Source organism: Oncorhynchus tshawytscha, linkage group LG20 (assembly GCF_018296145.1).
Source record: "Oncorhynchus tshawytscha isolate Ot180627B linkage group LG20, Otsh_v2.0, whole genome shotgun sequence".
Taxonomy (NCBI): domain Eukaryota; kingdom Metazoa; phylum Chordata; class Actinopteri; order Salmoniformes; family Salmonidae; genus Oncorhynchus; species Oncorhynchus tshawytscha.
In genome coordinates this window covers 16,283,787-16,304,126 of record NC_056448.1, presented here as the reverse complement: position 1 = coordinate 16,304,126, position 20,340 = coordinate 16,283,787, and the positions used below count along the sequence as shown (strand labels likewise).

General features: G+C 44.8%; 1 protein-coding gene across 5 annotated transcripts in view; it reads left to right on the top strand.

Moving 5' to 3' along the window:
* LOC112219368 (guanine nucleotide exchange factor VAV2) overlaps positions 1-20,340 on the top strand; it is a 1,336,992-nt gene that overhangs the window by 1,310,906 nt on the left and 5,746 nt on the right. For 3 of the 5 annotated variants that reach the window (XM_042302260.1, XM_042302258.1, XM_042302261.1), the window contains exons 10-22: positions 3,701-3,796; positions 11,798-11,866; positions 12,073-12,159; positions 12,983-13,068; positions 13,213-13,345; positions 15,921-16,030; positions 16,137-16,238; positions 18,613-18,701; positions 18,888-18,901; positions 19,105-19,126; positions 19,438-19,565; positions 19,706-19,777; positions 19,863-19,927. In XM_042302260.1, the coding sequence (XP_042158194.1) occupies positions 3,701-3,796; positions 11,798-11,866; positions 12,073-12,159; positions 12,983-13,068; positions 13,213-13,345; positions 15,921-16,030; positions 16,137-16,238; positions 18,613-18,701; positions 18,888-18,901; positions 19,105-19,126; positions 19,438-19,565; positions 19,706-19,777; positions 19,863-19,927 (1,073 nt within the window). Of the gene's footprint in view, positions 1-3,700; positions 3,797-11,797; positions 11,867-12,072; positions 12,160-12,982; positions 13,069-13,212; positions 13,346-14,711; positions 14,727-15,920; positions 16,031-16,136; positions 16,239-18,612; positions 18,702-18,887; positions 18,902-19,104; positions 19,127-19,437; positions 19,566-19,705; positions 19,778-19,862; positions 19,928-20,340 lie in introns of all 5 variants that reach the window. The other 2 variants (XM_042302259.1, XM_042302257.1) reach the window with 1 other exon arrangement.

Below are 20,340 nucleotides of genomic sequence, written 5' to 3'. Positions count from 1 at the left end.
TCCGGACCTCTGGCAGTCTCTATGGGGGTACCACAGGGTTCAATTCTCGGGCAGACTATTTTCTCTGTATATATCAACGATGTCGCTCTTACTGCGGGTGATTCCCTGATCCACCTCTACGTAGACGACACCATTCTGTATACATCTGGCCCTTTCTTGGACACTGTGTTAACTAACCTCCAAACGAGCTTCAATGCCATACAACACTCCTCCCGTGGTCTCCAACTGCTCTTAAATGCTAGTAAAACCAAATGCATGCTTTTCAACCGTTCGCTACCTGCCCGCCCGACTAGCATCACTACTCTGGATGGTTCTAAGTTAGAATATGTGGACAAGTACAAATACCTAGGTGTCTGGCTAGACTGTAAACTCTCCTTCCAGACTCTTATTAAACATCTCCAAATCAAAATAAAATCTAGAATCTGCGTCCTATTTCGCAACAAAGCCTCCTTCTCTCACGCCGCCAAACATACCCTTGTAAAACTGACTATCTTACCGATCCTTGACTTCGGCGATGTCATTTACAAAATAGCTTCCAATACTCTACGACTTTCCCAAAGCGGATCCTGTGTTTTGCCCACCACCCAGGACAATGGATCAGATCCCAGCCGGCGAACCAAAACAACGTCGCCGTAAAAGGGGCAGACACAGCGGTCTTCTGGTTAGGCTCCTGAGACGGGCACGTCGCGTACCCGCTCCCGAGCATACTACTTGCCAATGTCCATTCTCTTGACAACAAGGTTGATGAAATGGGTAGCATTCCAGAGAGACATAAGAGACTGTAACGTTCTTTGCTTCACGGAAACATGGCTCACTCGAGACACGCTATTGGAGTCGGTACAGCCAGCTGGTTTCTTCACGCATCGCGCCGACAGAAACAAGCATCTTTCTGGTAAGAAGAGGGGCACGGGGGTATGCCTTAGGATTAACGAGATGTGGTGTCATCATTACAACATACAGGAACTCAAGTACTTCTGTTCACCTGACTTAGAATTCCTCACAATCAAATGTCGACCGCATTATCTACCAAGAGAAATCTCTTCGATTATAATCACAGCCGCATATATTCCCCCCCAAGCAGACACATCGACGGCCCTGAATGAACTTTATTTGACTCTATGTAAACTGGAAACCACATATCCTCAGCCTGCATTCATTGTAGCTGGGGATTTTAACAAGGCTAATCTGAAAAGAAGACTCCTTAAATTCTATCAGCATATTGATTGTGCTACCAGGGCTGGTAAAACCATGGATCATTGTTATTTTAACTTCCGCGACGCATATAAGGCCCTCCCGCGCCCTCCTTTTGGAAAAGCTGACCACGACTCCATTTTGTTGCTCCCAGCCTATAGACAGAGACTAAAACAGGAAGCTCCTGCACTCACGTCTGTTCCACACTGGTCCGACCAATCTGATTCCATGCTTCAAGATTGCTTCGATCACATGGATTGGGATATGTTCCGCACTGCGTCAAACAACAACATTGACGAATACGCTGATTCAGTGTGTGAGTTTATTAGCAAGTGCATCAGCGATGTCGTACCCACAGCAACTATTAAAACATTCCCAAACCAGAAACTGTGGATTGATGGCAGCATTCGCACGAAACTGAAAGCGCGAACCACTGCTTTTAACCAGGGCAAGGTGACCGGAAACATGACCGAATACAAACAGTGTAGCTATTTCCTCCACAAGGCAATCAAACAAGCTAAGCATCAGTATAGAGACAAAGTAGAGTCGCAATTCAATGGCTCAGACACAAGAGGTATGTGGCAGGGTCTACAGTCAATCACAGAATACAAAGAGAAAACCAGCCCCGTCCGGGAACAGGATGTCTTGCTCCCAGACAGACTAAACAACTTCTTTGCTCGCTTTGAGGACAATTCAGTGCCACTGACACCCGCTACCAAAACATGTGGACACTCCTTCACTGCAGCCAATGTGAGTAAAACATTTAAATGTGTTAACCCTCGCAAGGCTGCAGGCCCAGACAGCATCCCCAGTCGCGTCCTCAGAGCATGTGCAGACCAGCTGGCTGGTGTGTTTATGGACATATTCAAACAATCCTTATCCCAGTCTGCTGTTCCCACATCCTTCAAGAGGGCCACCATTGTTCCTGTTCCCAAGAAAGCTAAGGTAACTGAGCTAAATGACTACTGCCCCATTGCACTCACTTCCGTCATCATGAAGTGCTTTGAGAGACTAGTCAAGGACCATATCACCTCCACCCTACCTGACACCCTAGACCCACTCCAATTACCGCCCCAATAGGTCCACAGACAATCGCAACCACACTGCACACTGCCCTAACCCATCTGGACAAGAGGAATACCTATGTGAGAATGCTGTTCATCGACTACAGCTCAGCATTTAACACCATAGTACCCTCCAAACTCGTCATCAAGCTCGAGACCCTGGGTCTCGACCCCGCCCTGTGCAACCAGGTACTGGACTTCCTGAAGGACCGCCCCCAGGTGGTGAGGGTAGGTAACAACATCCCCACCCCGCTGATCCTCAACACTGGGGCCCCACAAGGGTGCGTTCTGAGCCCTCTCCTGTACTCCCTGTTCACCCATGACTGTGTGGCCATGCACGCCTCCAACTTAATCATCAAGTTGGAGGCGTCAAGTCAGACGACACTACAGTGGTAGGCTTGATTATCAACAACGATGAGACGGCCTACAGGGAGGAAGTGAGGGTCCTCTGAGTGTGGTGTCAGGAAAATAACCTCACACGCAATGTCAACAAAACAAAGGAGATGATCGTGGACTTCAGGAAACAGCAGAGGGAGCACCCCCCTATCCACATTGACGGGACAGTAGTGGAGAGGGTAGTACGTTTTAAGTACCTCGGAGTACACATTAAAGACAAACTGAATTGGTCCACCCACACAGACAGCGTGGTAAAGAAGGCACAGCAGTGCCTCTTCAACCTCAGGAGGCTGAAGAAATTTGTCTTGTCACCAAAAGCACTAACAAACTTTTACAGATGCACAACCGAGAGCATCCTGTCGGGCTGTATCACCGCCTGGTACGGCAACTGCTTCGCCCACAACCATAAGGCTCTCCAGAGGGTAGTGAGGTCTGCACAACGCATCACCGGGGGCAAACAAAACTTGTTTGGTTAGATTACTCGTTGGTTATTACTGCATTGTTGGAACTAGAAGCACAAGCATTTCGCTACACTCGCATTAACATATGCTAACCATGTATATGTGACAAATAAAATAAAATTTGTTTTGATTTGAATTGGATAAGGAGTCAGAGTCATCCATTCAAGAGAGAGAGAGAGATATCAGCATTCAGCATCTACTGGGTTACGATGGCTCATGGTCTGTGTCAATGCATTATAATGCAGCTGTATGGCTTGTTGTTTTTCTTAATAAAAAAGGAGATTGTTATGGCTATTATTCAGACAGAGGGACGAATGTGTTCTTTATTACTCATACAGTAAAGAAATATCCATATCAGTATGAATGTCCTGATGTAGATGTTCACTAAGGGGTAAGGACAGACAGGGATTTGATACCTTTTAATACGCTGTTGACACTGTTGTTGGAAGGCACAACTGTAGCAAAGTGGTGTAGTGATGTGTAGTGTGAAATTACAGAATGTGTATTACAGTGTCAGAATGTGTACACTTTGGCTGCTGTTGTAGTTATGAACTGTGAAATGTATGATGTTTCTTGTTGTTGTTGTAGGAGTGCACTATGAAGGTGCAAGAGGGCAAGTTCAAGCTCCAGGACCTGCTGGTAGTGCCCATGCAGCGGGTTCTCAAGTACCACCTCCTACTTAAGGTAAGGTGCATCGCAAACCTAAACGTCTTCTCACTGTCAACTGCGTATATTTTCAGCAAACTTAACATGTGTAAATATTTGTATGAACATAACAAGATTCAACAACTGAGACATAAACTGAAGAAGTTCCACAGACATGTGACTAACAGAAATTGAATAATGTGTACCTGAACAAAGGGGGGGGGGGGTCAAAATCAAAAGTAACTGTCAGTATCTGGTGTGGCCACCAGCTGCATTAAGTACTGCAGTGCATCTCATCCTCATGGACTTCACCAGATTTGCCAGTTCTTGCTGTGAGATGTTACCCCACCAAGGCACCGGCAAGATCTCGGACATTTCTGGGGGGAATGGCCCTAGCCCTCACCCTCTGATCCAACAGGTCCCAGACGTGCTCAATGGGATTGAGATTCGGGCTCTTTGCTGCCAATGGCAGAACACTGACATTTCTGTTTTGCAGGAAATCACACACAGAACGAGCAGTATCCGCTACGGATCCGCAGTCAAACGACCACCCCTCATCACTGTCAAACGCTCCCTAAAACACTTCTGTGAGCAGGCCTTGCTAATCGACCTGGCCCGGGTATCCTGGAAGGACATTGACTTCATCCCGTCAGTTGAGGATGCCTGGTCATTCTTTAAACCTCTTTGGGATGATGCGAATTTTCGCAGCTTTTTGTTAAAAATCGCGCAACATTTCAGCGCCCCTGCTACTCATTCCAGGAATATAGTATATGCATATTTAGTATGTGTGGATAGAAAACACTCAGACGTTTCTAAAACTGTTTAAATCACGGCTGTGACTATAACAGAACGTCTGTTTCATCGAAAAGCGCAGGAAAATCTGATCACTGGAGATGGAAAAAAATATCCATGCGCCACTCCCATGAATTGTTAAAGGTGAACCGTAATATATGGGGCCGAGCTTGCAGTACCTACAGCTTCCACAGGATCTATAGAGTCTCCTCATTTGAATCTGAATTGATTCTTGGTAGATCCGACCAAAGGGAACCGATTCTCTCCGACCACCGACCCGAGGCATTGTCTGTCTTTTTTCCGGACATTTTTCCACACGCAGGCTATCGAATTTACATCGCCCACTGATGATTTTTATAGCTTATTGACGTGTAGTAATACCTAAAGTTGCATTAGAAAGGTATTTCAAAGTGTTTTGTGAAAGTTTATCGTCGACTTTTTAACTTTTAAAAAATGACGTTACGTTATGAAACGCTATTTTTTTCCGTTTATCACACAGTCTTCATAGATCGATATCTAGGCTATATATGGACCGATTTAATCCAAAAAAGACCCAGTATTGATTATGGGACATCAAGGAGTGCCAAGAAAGAAGATGGTCAAAGGTAATGAATGTTTTATATTTTATTGTGCGGTTTGTGTAGCGCCGACTATGCTAATTATTTTTGTTTACATCCTCTACGGGTCTTTTGGGGTGTTACATGCTATCAGATAATAGCTTCTCATGCTTTCGCCGAAAAGCATTTTACAAATCTGACTCGGTGGCTAGATTCACAACGAGTGTAGCTTTAATTCAATACCTTGTTTGTGTGTTTTCATGAAAGTTTGAATTTTAACGAAAAATCGATCAGTGACGCTCTAAAATATCCGCTGATTTGATCCCCACAAGGGAACATCCTCCCTAACAAGTTTTAAAAGTAACTTCCTCACCATTTTAGATAAGCATGCTCCGTTCAAAAAATGCAGAACTAAGAACAGATATAGCCCTTAGTTCACTCCAGACCTGACTGCCCTCGACCAGCACAAAAACATCCTGTGGCGGACTGCAATAGCATCGAATAGTCCCCGCGATATGCAACTGTTCAGGGAAGTCAGGAACCAATACACGCAGTCAGTCAGGAATGCAAAGGCCAGCTTCTTCAGACAGAAATTTGCATCCTGTAGCTCTAACTCCAAACATTTCTGGGACACTGTGAAGTCCATGGAGAACAAGAGCACCTCCTCCCAGCTGCCCTCTGCACTGAGGCTAGATAACACGGTCACCACCGATAAATCCATGATTGGCCTGGCCAACAGCTCCGCCCCCCGCAGCTACTCGCCCAAGCCTCTCCAGGTTCTCTTTTACCCAAATCCAGATAGCAGATGTTCTGAAAGAGCTGCAAAACCTGGACCCGTACAAATCAGCTGGGCATGACAATCTGGACCCTCTATTTCTGAAACTATCCGTGCCATTGTCGCAACCCCTATTACCAGCCTCTTCAACCTCTCTTTCATATCGTCTGAGATCCCCAAGGATTGGAAAGCTGCCGCAGTCATCCCCCTCTTCAAAGGGGGAGACACCCTGGACCCAAACTGTTACAGACCTATATCCATCCTGCCCTGCCTATCTAAGGTCCTATCCAAGTCAACAAACAGGTCACTGACCATCTTGAATCCCACCGTACCTTCTCCGCTGTGCAATCTGGTTTCCGAGCCGGTCACGGGTGCACCTCAGCCACGCTCAAGGTACTAAATGATATCATAACCGCCATCGATAAAAGACAGTACTGTGCAGCCGTCTTCATCGACCTTGCCAAGGCTTTCGACTCTGTCAATCACCATATTCTTATCGGCAGACTCAGTAGCCTCGGTTTTTCTGATGACTGCCTTGCCTGGTTCACCAACTACTTTGCAGAGTTCAGTTCAGTGTGTCAAATCGGAGGGCATACTGTCCGGTCCTCTGGAAGTCTCTATGGGGGTGCCACAGGGTTCAATTCTCGGGCTGACTCTTTTCTCTGTATACATCAATGATGTTGCTCTTGCTGCGGGCGATTCCCTGATCCACCTCTACGCAGACGACACCCTTCTGTATACTTCCGTCCTGTCCCTGGACACTGTGCTATCTAACCTCCAAACGAGCTTCAATGCCATACAACGCTCCTTCCGTGGCCTCCAACTGCTCTTAAACGCTAGTAAAACCAAATGCATGCTTTTCAACCGTTCGCTGCCTGCACCCGCACGCCCAACTAGCATCACCACCCTGGATGGTTCCGACCTAGAATATGTGGACATCTATAAATACCTGGGTGTCTGGCTAGACTGTAAACTCTCCTTCCAGACTCATATCAAACATCTCCAATCTAAAATCAAATCCAGAGTCGGCTTTCTATTCCGCAACAAAGCCTCCTTCCCTCACGCCGCCAAACTTACCCTAGTAAAACTGACTATCCTACCGATCCTCGACTTCGGCGATGTCATCTACAAAATAGCTTCCAACACTCTACTCAGCAAACTGGATGCAGTTTATCACAGTGCCATCCGTTTTGTTACTAAAGCACCTTATACCACCCACCACTGCGACCTGTATGCTCTAGTCGGCTGGCCCTCGCTACATATTCGTCGCCAGACCCACTGGCTCCAGGTCATCTACAAGTCCATGCTAGGTGAAGCTCCGCCTTATCTTAGTTCACTGGTCACGATGGCAACACCCACCCGTAGCACGCTCTCCAGCAGGTGTATCTCACTGATCATCCCTAAAGCCAACACCTCATTTGGCCGCCTTTTGTTCCAGTTCTCTGCTGCCTGTGACTGGAACGAATTGCAAAAATCGCTGAAGTTGGAGACTTTTATCTCCCTCACCAACTTCAAACATCTGCTATCTGAGCAGCTAACCGATCGCTGCAGCTGTACATAGTCTATTGGTAAATAGCCCACCCAATTTTACCTACCTCTTCCCCATACTGTTTATATTTATTTACTTTTCTGCTCTTTTGCACACCAATATCTCTACCTGTACATGACCATCTGATCATTTATCATTCCAGTGTTAAAACCAGTTAAAGCGAGGCGTCCCTCTCAGTGTCCGCCACCCCCCCTCCCCGTTCAGCTGAAACCGTGGCGCAGGCAATGCAAAAATATTCTTTGAAATATTTAACCTCCACACAAAAAACTATCCAAATCCAAAACCTCAAATGAAAGATAAACAGCATGTCAGATTTTTTAAATGTTTTACGGCGAAAACACACCACATATTTATATTAGACCACCACCGAAACAAAGACAAGAGGCAGCCATTTTGTCCCAGAAAATATACAATTATAAAAGCAGGATTAAGAAATAAATCATTCACTAACCTTTTGAAAATCATCATCAATGACAGTAATCGGACATGTTACACAGTACATTTATGTTTTTTTCAATAATATGCCATTTATATCCATAAATCTCCGTTTACATTGACTTCATGTTCAGAAAATACTCAAAAATGTCCAGAGAAATTATAGATAGCTCCGCCAGATATCATAAATAGACATCATAAACTTTGACTAAATATACATGTTCTACATATAGTTAGAAAGATACACTGCTTCTTAATGCAACCACTGTGCCACATTTATTTTTAACGTTACAGAATTAGTTCACTATGTAATAATCTGAGACGGCGCTCAGACGTAAGCAATATTTCTCCGCTATGTTGGACTCAACAGAAATACAAAATTACACCATAAATATTCCCTTACCTTTGATGGTCTTCGATCAGAATGTAGTGGAAGGAGTCATACTTACCTAATGTAACGTTTGGTTTCAGTTCGTGTGCCTTTATAGTAGCATATGCTATGAGTTCCAGCTTAAATGCATACTTCTGGTCCCGAACAGTTGCGCATCAAAACTTCAAAATTACAGATTACATGTCGACTAAACTGGTCAAACTAAGTGCAGAATCAAGCTTTAGGATGTTCTAAACGTACAAAACAATTCTCAAATCTATCAGACATTCATGCTTCTTCTCAGGCATTCTGGAACAAAGGAAGGTCTGTCCAAAAAGCGCGCTCTCGTCACCATGTATTTTCTCGTGACACTCACTCTTTTGCCTACCAAAGGGTCAAAACTCGCGGGATTTGCACAATTAAACACTGTACTGAATGAGGACATCTAGTGGAAGACATAGAAAGTGTCTGCAGATCCATAGCTGGTTGGGAAGGGTGGGGGCGATGACGTCAAAGTTGCCCCAAGTTTCAGGCTCCCAAAAATAGTTTGGGAGATTGCGTGCCCTGTGAGTTCTGCAATACTTACAGACATAATTCAAAAGGTTTTAGAAGCTTTAGAGTGTTTTCTATCCAATAATAATTATTATATGCATATATTAGCAATTTTGGACAGATTTTTTTTCAGTTTACTATGGGCACGCAATTCATCCAAAGGGGGCAGTATTCTGCCTAGCCCTATTAATCTGCAAAATTGTAATTATTCACCTACCTCCTCATGCCTTTTGCACACAATGTGTATAGATTCTCTTTTTTTTCTACTGTGTTATTGACTTGTTAATTGTATACTCCTTGTGTAACTCTGTGTTGTCTGTTCACACTGCTATGCTTTATCTTGGCCAGGTCGCAGTTGCAAATGAGAACTTGTTCTCAACTAGCCTACCTGGTTAAATAAAGGTGAAAAAAAAAAGTATGGCTGGTGGCATTGTCATGTTGGAGGGTCATGTCAGGAATAGCCTGCAAGAAGGCTACCACATGACGGAGGAGGATGTCTTCCCTGTAACGCACAGCGTTGAGATTGCCTGCGATGACAACAAGCTCAGTCCTATGATGCTGTGACACACCGCCCCAGACCATGACGGACCCTCCACCTCCAAATCGATTCCGCTCCAGAGTACAGGCCTCGGTGTAACGCTCATTCCTTCGACGATAAACACAAATTGGACCATCACCCCTGGTCAGATAGTGAAGAACACTTTTTGCCAGTCCTGTCTGGTCCAGTGACGGTGGGTTTGTGCCCATAGGCGACGTTGTTGCCGGTGATGTCTGGTGAGGACCTGCCTTACAACAGGCCTACAAGCCCTAAGTCCAGCCTCTCTCAGCCTGTTGCGAACAGTCTGAGCAATGATGGAGGGATTGTGCATTCCTGGTGTAACTCAGGCAGTTGTTGTTGCCATCCTGTATCTGTCCCGCAGGTGTGATGTTTGGATGTACCGATCCTGTGCAGGTGTTGTTACACGTGGTCTGCCACTGCGAGGACGTTCAGCTGTCCGTCCTGTCTCCCTGTAGCGCTGTTTAAGGCGTCTCACAGTACGGACATGGCAATTTATTGCCCAGTCCTCATGCCTCCTTGAAGCATGCCTAAGGCATGTTCACGCAGATGAGCAGGGACCCTGTGTATCTTTGTTTTGGTGTCAATAGAAATGCCTCTTAATTGCCTACTGTCTGTAAGCTGTTAGTGTCTTAATGACCGCTCCACAGGTGCATGTTCATTAAATGTTTATGGTTCATGAACAAGCATGGGAAACCGTGTTTAAACCCTTTACAATGAAGATCTATGAAGTTATTTTGATTTTTACGAATTATGTTTGAAAGACAGGGTCCCGAAAAAGGTAAAACATTTTTTTTGCTGGTTTACATTACAACTTATGCCAGACATTTTTCAAGACAATATGAACATCATGAGATTTTCTTAGTATAGCTGTTGAATATGCTAGGTGTTTTTCTTGGTATAGCTGTTGAATATGCTAGGTGTTTTTCTTGGCGTAGCTGTTGAATATGCTAGGTGTTTTTCTTAGTATAGCTGTTGAATATGCTAGGTGTTTTTCTTGGTATAGCTGTTGAATATGCTAGGTGTTTTTCTTGGTATAGCTGTTGAATATGCTAGGTGTTTTTCTTGGTTTAGCTGTTGAATATGCTAGGTGTTTTTCTTGGCGTAGCTGTTGAATATGCTAGGTGTTTTTCTTAGTATAGCTGTTGAATATGCTAGGTGTTTTTCTTGGTATAGCTGTTGAATATGCTAGGTGTTTTTCTTGGTATAGCTGTTGAATATGCTAGGTGTTTTTCTTGGTTTAGCTGTTGAATATGCTAGGTGTTTTAAGGATCAGTCTCACTCGAGTGCCCAATCAGTACACATCTTGGTGTCCCTCTGTTTCTCCCTCATCCCATTCCTCTACAAGGCCCTGTGTCTCTGGGTCTCTATGCCCACCCACATGGATTAAACATGCAGACTGTGTGGCCAGTACGCACAGAGACCCAATGGAGCCCATAGTAGTCATGTTAGTAAAAACAAGCTGGTCAGGCTGTCTGATTCAAAACACAATGAATTAACTAGCCAGCTCAATAATGAATGAGGTGGGTTTAGTCGGTGACATGGGTATGGAATTAGTAGAGGTGAGCAGAGTTCATGGCAGGTGATGATGGGTGGACTGCAGTGAGTGGTTTTTCAACTTAGACTGGACTGACTGACTGACTGGCTGAATGGCCTGCAGGACTTCAGGAGAAGAGAAACTGTGTTCAAATCAGCCATGCTGTAATCGTATTACATGCAGCCCATTTCACTGCTTCCCATAGCTTTGTGGGAAAGGATTAATATGCTGTGGCCTCAGGGCATTCAACTGATAGTGTGTGTGTGTGTGTGTGTGTGTGTGTGTGTGTGTGTGTGTGTGTAAGCCTTAGCATCTTTCCTTCATGACCTGGGTGTTGCAGATTCCACTGTGATGAAGACATATCTGGTCTTTGTCAGAATTACACGGTACACAGCTCATAATATACTGTATACTGTAGCAAATCATTCTGTTTTCAATGAAGCAGCCAGCAGGCCTCAACTCACCAACAGACTCATCTTACACCATCACTCTCATATTATCTCCCCACGCTCCTATAAACTGCTGAAGCATGAAGTCGAGCTGAATGTGTCAGTTGTAAGATCACATGCTGTGTATGTACATATGTTCCACTCGTGCTGTGCCTCTGAGAGGCAGAGAGAATAGATGTGTACTGCCCTAAAATAACCCTCATTGTTTGCAGCAGCATTCATATTTTTTGGAAAAACGCACAGATTTTCTCATAAAGTATTCACTGTATTTATGCAGTAAAACACATTTTGAGGTGGCGATGTTAAGTGAGAGTTCATACATGTTACATGAGTGCAACTTACAGGGAGTTGATCTCTTTCTCTCCGCGGTGTGTGGCTGTCATACTGAGTTATGTCAATGTTTTGTGGAGTGTGTGGTGTATTTTGGTATAGTGTGCTCCACTGATGAAATGTAACATTCTCTTACAGGAGCTGGTGAGTCATTCAACTGACCGACCTGAGAGACAGCAGCTCAAGGAGGCGTTGGAGGCCATGCAGGTGTGTGTGTGTGTTTGTGTGTGTGTGTGCACGTTTGTGACGTTATTCCGGATATGATCATTGATGACATTTTTCTATTCATTCAGAAGAGTGCTTGGGAGCATTGGGAAAAAGGTTATATTGTAGCTCTAACCCGGGCAAGATATAATAGATTTTGTTCAGATGTACTGGTGTACTGGTAAAACAATGCATCTCTGTCTCTGAAGGACCTGGCTATGTACATCAATGAAGTGAAGAGAGACAATGAAACCTTGAAGAAGATTAGTGAATTCCAGAACTCCATCGAAAACCTTGTAAGTAACTCTGATTGCTGTAAATGACAGTACTTTTCTACAATCAGCACTGATGTTTCATCGATAAGGAATTTTGGACCCTTTTGAGATTTATTGGGCATCAGTTGCCCGTCCCTCTGGCCCCAACACGTTGCTCAACATCTCTCGGTGGACAGCCTGGAACATTTCTTCTCTCTCTCTCTTTCTCCTCTCTCTGCTTACCTCATCCCTCGTTTTACCTGTCCCACTCATCTGCAATTATCATGTCTCTAATAAATCATTTATTCTCCCAGAGCGTGAGCAGACAGGCTTTTTAAGTCTCCACGAATCCCAAACGAAAGTGTGTCGCACAAGGCAGTGTTAAGTCTAACAGCAGCTGGCTTTTAATGGCCTTAATATGTGTTTTAAGTGAAGCCTTAGGGATAGAGAGCCACAGGCTGCTACTTCAGATATGTCTATGCGTCTGTATGCCCATTGTATCCCGGACAAGATATAACTGTCAGATCTAATGACACATTCTGAAGGGGGTCATACGGTCAGAGGTGGAATACTCATGAATGTCAATGTTATGATAGCAGAATTAAATGACACTCACATTTCCCATTTGGACATCTTGATGTTTAATATATCATAAGTCAGTTCAGCGCCTTGGGCGATGGGAAACTTAATTCAATGAGATTGAACCAGGTTAGATGAATAATTAATAACATTGAGTAAAGTACACAACAGTGTGCTGCTCTCTCATCCATACCTACTGTTTATACTACCACTCTTATTGACCACTGGGGAAACCCGAGATGTACAGCATCAGATTAACACTGGCATGTGTATGTGGCCTAAGCAGCAGGTCAAACTGGAGGAGTATGGCAGGCCAAAGATAGATGGAGAGCTCAAGGTGTCCTCCATAGTCAACCGAACAAAGCAGGACCGGTGAGTAGTCAAACCTCGCTATGAAAGCCAGACTTACTGAATGTGTGGTACAGAGGGAATGTGGTAATGAGGTCATAAGCAGACTTAGTATTGGAGAACACGTGTTCAGCGCTCTAACAGGTGTTTTACGCTTCGTTTCCCAAGGTACATATTCCTGTTTGATAAAGTGGTCATAGTGTGCAAGCGGAAAGGCTACTGCTATGAACTGAAGGAGATCATTGAGCTGCAGTCGTACAAAATGTCTGACGACCCCATGAACAACAGGGACATGAAGAAGGTAGGCAGCAGCGTTGAGCACTTTAAAACGAGGGACGCACAATTTCCCTCAACAGCCTGCTGAAGGGACACGCTCAGCCCAGGTTCTGCAATATTTGAGCAAAGATTACAAATGGTGTCCTTGAGGTAGAATGGCGGTGACGGTAATTTCAGATAAGCGAGCTCATGTGTAATGCATTAAAGTGTCAGATCTGTATGCATTGTGCAAGCCTATGCTCTGAAGAACATGTACATGAAATGAATACTGCTGTGTGCGTGTGTGGTCGTGTGCATGTGTGGTCGTGTGCATGTGTGGTCGTGTGCATGTGTGGTCGTGTGCATGTGTAGTCGTGTGCATGTGTGGTCGTGTGCATGTGTAGTCGTGTGCATGTGTGGTCGTGTGCGTGTGTGTGCGTGTGTGGTCGTGTGCATGTGTGGTCGTGTGCATGTGTGGTCGTGTGCATGTGTAGTCGTGTGCATGTGTGGTGTGCATGTGTGGTCGTGTGTGGTCGTGTGCGTGTGTGTGCGTGTGTGGTCGTGTGCATGTGTGGTCGTGTGCATGTGTGGTCGTGTGCATGTGTAGTCGTGTGCGTGTGTGGTCGTGTGCGTGTGTGGTCGTGTGCGTGTGTGGTCGTGTGCGTGTGTGGTCGTGTGCATGTGTGGTCGTGTGCATGTGTGGTCGTGTGCATGTGTGGTCGTGTGCATGTGTGGTCGTGTGCATGTGTGGTCGTGTGCGTGTGTGGTCGTGTGCGTGTGTGGTCGTGTGCGTGTGTGGTCGTGTGCGTGTGTGGTCGTGTGCATGTGTGGTCGTGTGCATGTGTGGTCGTGTGCATGTGTGGTCGTGTGCATGTGTGGTCGTGTGCGTGTGTGGTCGTGTGCGTGTGTGGTCGTGTGCGTGTGTAGTCGTGTGCGTGTGTGGTCGTGTGCATGTGTGGTCGTGTGCATGTGTGGTCGTGTGCATGTGTAGTCGTGTGCATGTGTGGTCGTGTGCATGTGTGGTCGTGTGTGTGGTCGTGTGCGTGTGTGGTCGTGTGCATGTGTGGTCGTGTGCATGTGTAGTCGTGTGCGTGTGTGGTCGTGTGCATGTGTGGTCGTGTGCATGTGTGGTCGTGTGCGTGTGTGGTCGTGTGCATGTGTGGTCGTGTGCATGTGTAGTCGTGTGCATGTGTGGTCGTGTGCATGTGTGGTCGTGTGCATGTGTGGTCGTGTGCATGTGTGGTCGTATGCATGTGTGGTCGTGTGCATGTGTGGCCGTGTGCGTGTGTGGTCGTGTGCGTGTGTGGTCGTGTGCATGTGTAGTCGTGTGCATGTGTAGTCGTGTGCATGTGTAGTCGTGTGCATGTGTAACTCAATCTTCTCTGGTGTGTTTCTCTTTGCATGCTTACCAGTCGAGTGGAAAAATGGTAAGCTGAAGCAATCCTTAACTTCTCATTGCAGCTAGTGTGTGTGTGTGTGTGTGTGTGTGTGTGTGTGTGTGTGTGTGTGTGTGTGTGTGTGTGTGTGTGTGTGTGTGTGTGTGTGTGTGTGTGTGTGTGTGTTTGTTTGTTTGTTTGTTTGTTTGTTTGTTTGTTTGTTGTTGGGTTATGCCATGATTTCATGTGCACCCACTGGCTATGTGATTCTCTTACGCTTTTGTCAGATGCATTCCCAAGCATGAACAGTATCTCTTGGTTAGCTCCAAAGGGAATGTGTAGATTATAAAAATGACATTTTATTAGTATACATCATTGTGTAGGTGAAGTTGTTTACAACCCTCCCAAATGTCCGTCCCCACCCAGTGGTGTAAAGTAAAAAGAATTTAAAGTCGTTTTTTGGAGTACCAGTACTATTTATATATTTTAATTTTTTAAAACTTTTACTTCACTAAATACATGTTAGGGCTCCCGAGTGGCGTGGTGGTCTCAGACACTGCATCTCAGTGCAAGAGGCGTCACTGCAGTCCCTGGTTCGAATCCAGACTGCATCATATCCGGCTGTGATTGGGAGTCCCATAGGGCGGCGCACAATTGGCACAGTGTTGTCCGGGTTTGGCCGGGGTAGGGCGTCATTATAAATAAGAATTTGTTCTTAACTGACTTGCCTAGTTAAATAAAGGTTACATTTTTTAAAATCCTGAAGAAAATAATGTACTTTATACTCCATACATTTTCCCTGACATCCAAATGTACTCGTTAAATTTTGAATGGCTAGCAGAACAGAAAAATGGTCCAATTCACACAGTTATCAAGAGAACATTCCTGGTCATCCCTACTACCTCTGGCGGACTTACTAAACACACGTGCTTTGTTTGTAAATTATTCAATTAAAAAAACAAAAAAATGTGCCATCTGGTTTGCTTAATAAAAGGAATTTGAAATGATTTATACTTTTGAAACTCAAGTATATTTAAAACCAAATACTTCTAGACATTTACTCACGTAGTATTTTAATGGATGACTGTCACTTTTACATGAGTCATTTTCTATTAAGGTGTCTTTACTTTTACTCAAGTATGACTATTGGTTACTTTTCCCACCACTGCTCTCCTCCACTCTCTCCATCAATGCCTCTGTTTCTTTCTTTCCTCCATCGCTTCCTCATCCTCTCGTTCTCTGCAGTGGTCCTATGGCTTCTACCTGATCCACCTGCAAGGGAAGCAGGGTTTCCAGTTCTTCTGTAAAACAGAGGACACCAAGAGGAAATGGATGGAGCAGTTTGAGATGGCCATGTGAGTACAGTAGTAGGTCTACTGTAGCAATATACATCACCGTGGATCTTTTAGACGAATCAGATCCATTTCAAACTCGCTGTGTGTATTTCCTCCAATCCTGAAGGTCAAACATCAAGCCGGAGAAAGCCACGGCCAATCAGCACAACTTCCAGATGCACACGTTTGAGAAGGACACCAACTGCCGAGCCTGCAAGATGCTGCTGAGGTGAGACTTGGAAAAAGCCGCAGGGACTCCTGCTATGTACCTGTACACCTACATCAGATCGTTCACGTGGCCTTATCATGCGCTTTGTTGACGGAAGACATCGCTGTTTTTCAATGGGATGTTAGTGGTACTTACTGATGCTACACACTTAATGTGTTATGCAGCCTTTTGAGGCTGCCAGCCTCAATAAACTCCCTGAATGACAAATCAGTCAGCCTTTGCATCTGTTTGATTTGACTAACAGCTAAAACATGCACGCACACTTTTCCAAAGCCAACCATTACAGTCGGCATGCGTCTAGGTTGACAATGTGAGGACATTTGGAGACGCAGGAAACACACACCTGTTTAGGCGAGGTGCTGGCTAGCGGAGTGGAACACGTGGAAAAGAAAAGGAGAGCCTCACACTCTAGGAGCTCAGATGCAATAACGTAATAACCTAATAACCAGCGTTTCGACAGACAAGCTGTCTTCATCAGGGACAATGTGAGTGCAGCTCTAGAACTACGCTGTGAAGCGTACCACTATCTGTGACAATACAGAGGCGGATGCAAGATGCAAGCAACGATGGTTTAATAAATACAGTTTACAGCAACAACAGGACAGACAGACTGTACTCAGACGGAATCCGACCCAGGGACTAGGGCGCATCTTCCTATGATAGCGTGCTGAGAAATCCAGGGGAGTGTGTCCGGATGGGTAGGAGGAAGCACAGCAGATAATCCACACAAGGGCGGTGAGAGATGAGCACAGACACACGACACAACCTCAGAGAAGTAACAACGATCTGACAACAAGAAACACTGGTTACAGAACATATAAAGGGAAGATAAGTGATTCCAGCTGGCACAGACAATCAGGCCGAGATTGGGAACCACGCCCACACAAACACGGGAGAGAGAGAGAGAGAGAGAGAGAGAGAGAGAGAGAGAGAGAGAGAGAGAGAAAGAGAGAGAGAGAGAGAGAGAGGGAGGCAGTGGATTCATGAACCGTGACACTATCACTGCCACTACCACACTACCACCTCTGTTACAGTGGCTGTCTACACTCTATACTTGATGCAATATATTGACCCAAAAACGGCATAGTAGCGACACTGACCTACATTCCCTCCCCGTCTTGTGGAAAGGACCAGTGTGCTGCTACCACTAGCTGCTAACTGTATAATTGCATCAGTAGCCCCAGTGTATCAGCCTGTGATGTATGGTGTTGGCTATTGGACATGGCAGTGTACACACTGTATTTTACATAGCGCAAGAAGTAATCCACTTAAAAAAGAGTGGACTGCTTACGGTGGATGTAGTAACAGAACATTGAATTCATGTCTATTTAGCCAAGGCTTTTATTTGGGTTAACAAAGTACACAGTGTGGCGCCACACAGGAATCAAACCTGAAGCTTTTGGAACAACAGTGTATACTAGGAAAGTACTAGCACAGAATCACATACGGTGCATGTTGTGTATTCTATTCAGAGTGGTTTTTAGATAAAGACCTGTCCTAGCTGGTCAGGGTTAGGAATGATCCTCTCTCTCTGTGTATCTCACTCTCTCTATCTCTCTCTCTGTGTATCTCACTATCTCACTCTCTCTATATCTCTCTCTGTGTATCTCACTCTCTCTATCTCTCTCTGTGTATCTCACTCTCTCTATCTCTGTGTATCTCACTCTCTCTATCTCTCTCTCTGTGTATCTCACTCTATCTCTCTCTCTATCTCTCTCTGTGTATCTCACTCTCTCTCTCTCTGTATCTCACTCTCTCTATTTCTCTCTCTCTGTGTATCTCACTCTCTCTATTTCTCTCTCTCTCTGTATCTCACTCTATCTATCTGTGTATCTCTCTCTCTCTCTCTGTGTATCTCACTATCTCTCTCTCTGTGTATCTCACTCTCTCTATCTCTCTCTCTGTGTATCTCACTCTCTCTATCGCTCTCTGTGTATCTCACTATCTCTCTCTCTCTGTGTATCTCACTCTCTCTATCGCTCTCTGTGTATCTCACTATCTCTCTCTCTGTGTATTTCACTCTCTCTATCTCTCTATCTCTGTGTATCTCACTCTCTCTATCTCTCTCTGTGTATCTCACTCTCTCTATCTATCTGTGTATCTCACTCTCTCTATCTGTGTATCTCACTCTCTCTACCTCTCTGTCTGTGTATCTCACTCTCTCTATCTATCTGTGTATCTCACTCTCTCTATCTGTGTATCTCACTCTCTCTACCTCTGTCTGTGTATCTCACTCTCTCTTTCTCTCTCTCTCTCTCGCTCTCTCTCTCTCTCTGTATTGCACTCTCTCTCTCTCTCTCTCTCTCTCTCTCTCTCTCTGTATCTCTCACTCTCTATCTCTCTGTATCTCTCACTCTATCTCTCTCTCTCCCAGGGGGATATTCTACCAGGGGTATTACTGTTCCCATTGTGGGACTGGAGCGCACAAAGAGTGTCTAGAGTGCATCACCATCTGTAAAATAAGTAGGTTTCTCCACCCTCTAGTTAACACTTATTCATTACAGTGGTACTACAGAGATATAAGAGGAACTTAAAGTGAAGTGTTACTGACCAGTTTCCCTAGATACAGACAGTTCTATGGGACATGCATAACTAGTGAGTTGTACCATTTAGGTGACCATCTGCTCTTTCTCTCTCACATCTTTTCAGATCCACTCGACACAGTGAGTGTTTCACCCTCCCTTAGACATTCAGATTTATCACCTTTTGAAGATTGAAATCTATTGTTTGATGAATTAATGACCATTTTGTTGCTGTATTGGTAACTGATTGATTCATCTGTTTGGTTGTGTAGAACATGAATACTATTAGCTCTTAGAGCTCCCTAATCTTGACACTGTTGTTGTGTTTATCCTTCCCCTTTCAGGAACCTGGACTACCGCCATCGGGTAGGAATGCTGTTCGTACAGGAAATCATATAGCACGGTGTAATTAATGTCAGTCAGGCAGGAGTGCTACAATGTACAGTAGACGTTGATAAAGATTGCTCTCAAGCTGTCAAACTAACTTGAAGTTGGCTGGAATGTGGAGTAGAGCTACAGCTCTCTGCTGCTATCTAGTGGAAGACTACAATGCAAGAGCTGATTGAGTATATTAACACAAGTGTTGGAATGTTATATGGAGAATTCTGTGCAGTCTCAATAGCCCAAGTGAAGAGTGTTCAGCTTATCTAACTGTATGCATTTTATCCTGGCTCCAGGTCCTAAAATGGTGGCAGTGAGGAACTATCATGGGACGCCTGTTCCTCCAGGGAAGCCTCCACTCTCCTTCCAGACAGGCGACTTCATCGAGCTGCTGAAGGGGGAACCTGACACCACCTGGTGGGAGGTAAAATCACTCCCTGGCCCCTATAAATACTGACTATAGGTTACACATACACATTCTGATGAGCATGCCCAATGTGCTCCTACATCCAGCCATAGCAGCACAGTTGTTGTATATCAACACCTAGTGTCTCTCTCTCCCAGGGAAAGCTTATCCAAACCCAGAAGAGTGGCTTCTTTCCTAACAACTGTGTAAAGCCTTGTTTGGACCCCAAGGTAAAGGACCCCTCACATACACATTCACTCACTCATGACTCTATTTATGAAATCTCTAATGCTGATTTTGTGGTTGTCACCACAGCCTTTGTTCCAGTCCTTCCCCAGCCGGCAGTCCTCAAGGGAAACAGACTACTATGCATACCCATGGTACGACCCTTCACAGACATTTCAAAAGTTGTGATATTCAGTCTAGTTTGCAAGTACCCCTCTCCTCATTTCTCTTTAGTAAATGCATTGTATTACTGTGGTATTCCTCTGTTAGGACAGTGTATTACTACATTAGGACAGCGTATTACTATGTTAGGACAGCGTATTACTATGTTAGGACAGCGTATTACTATGTTAGGACAGCGTATTACTATGTTAAGACAGTGTATTACTATGTTAGGACAGTGTATTACTATGTTAGGACAGTGTATTACTATGTTAGGACAGTGTATTACTATGTTAGGACAGTGTATTACTATGTTAGGACAGTGTATTACTACATTAGGACAGCGTATTACTATGTTAGGACAGTGTATTACTATGTTAGGACAGCGTATTACTATGTTAGGACA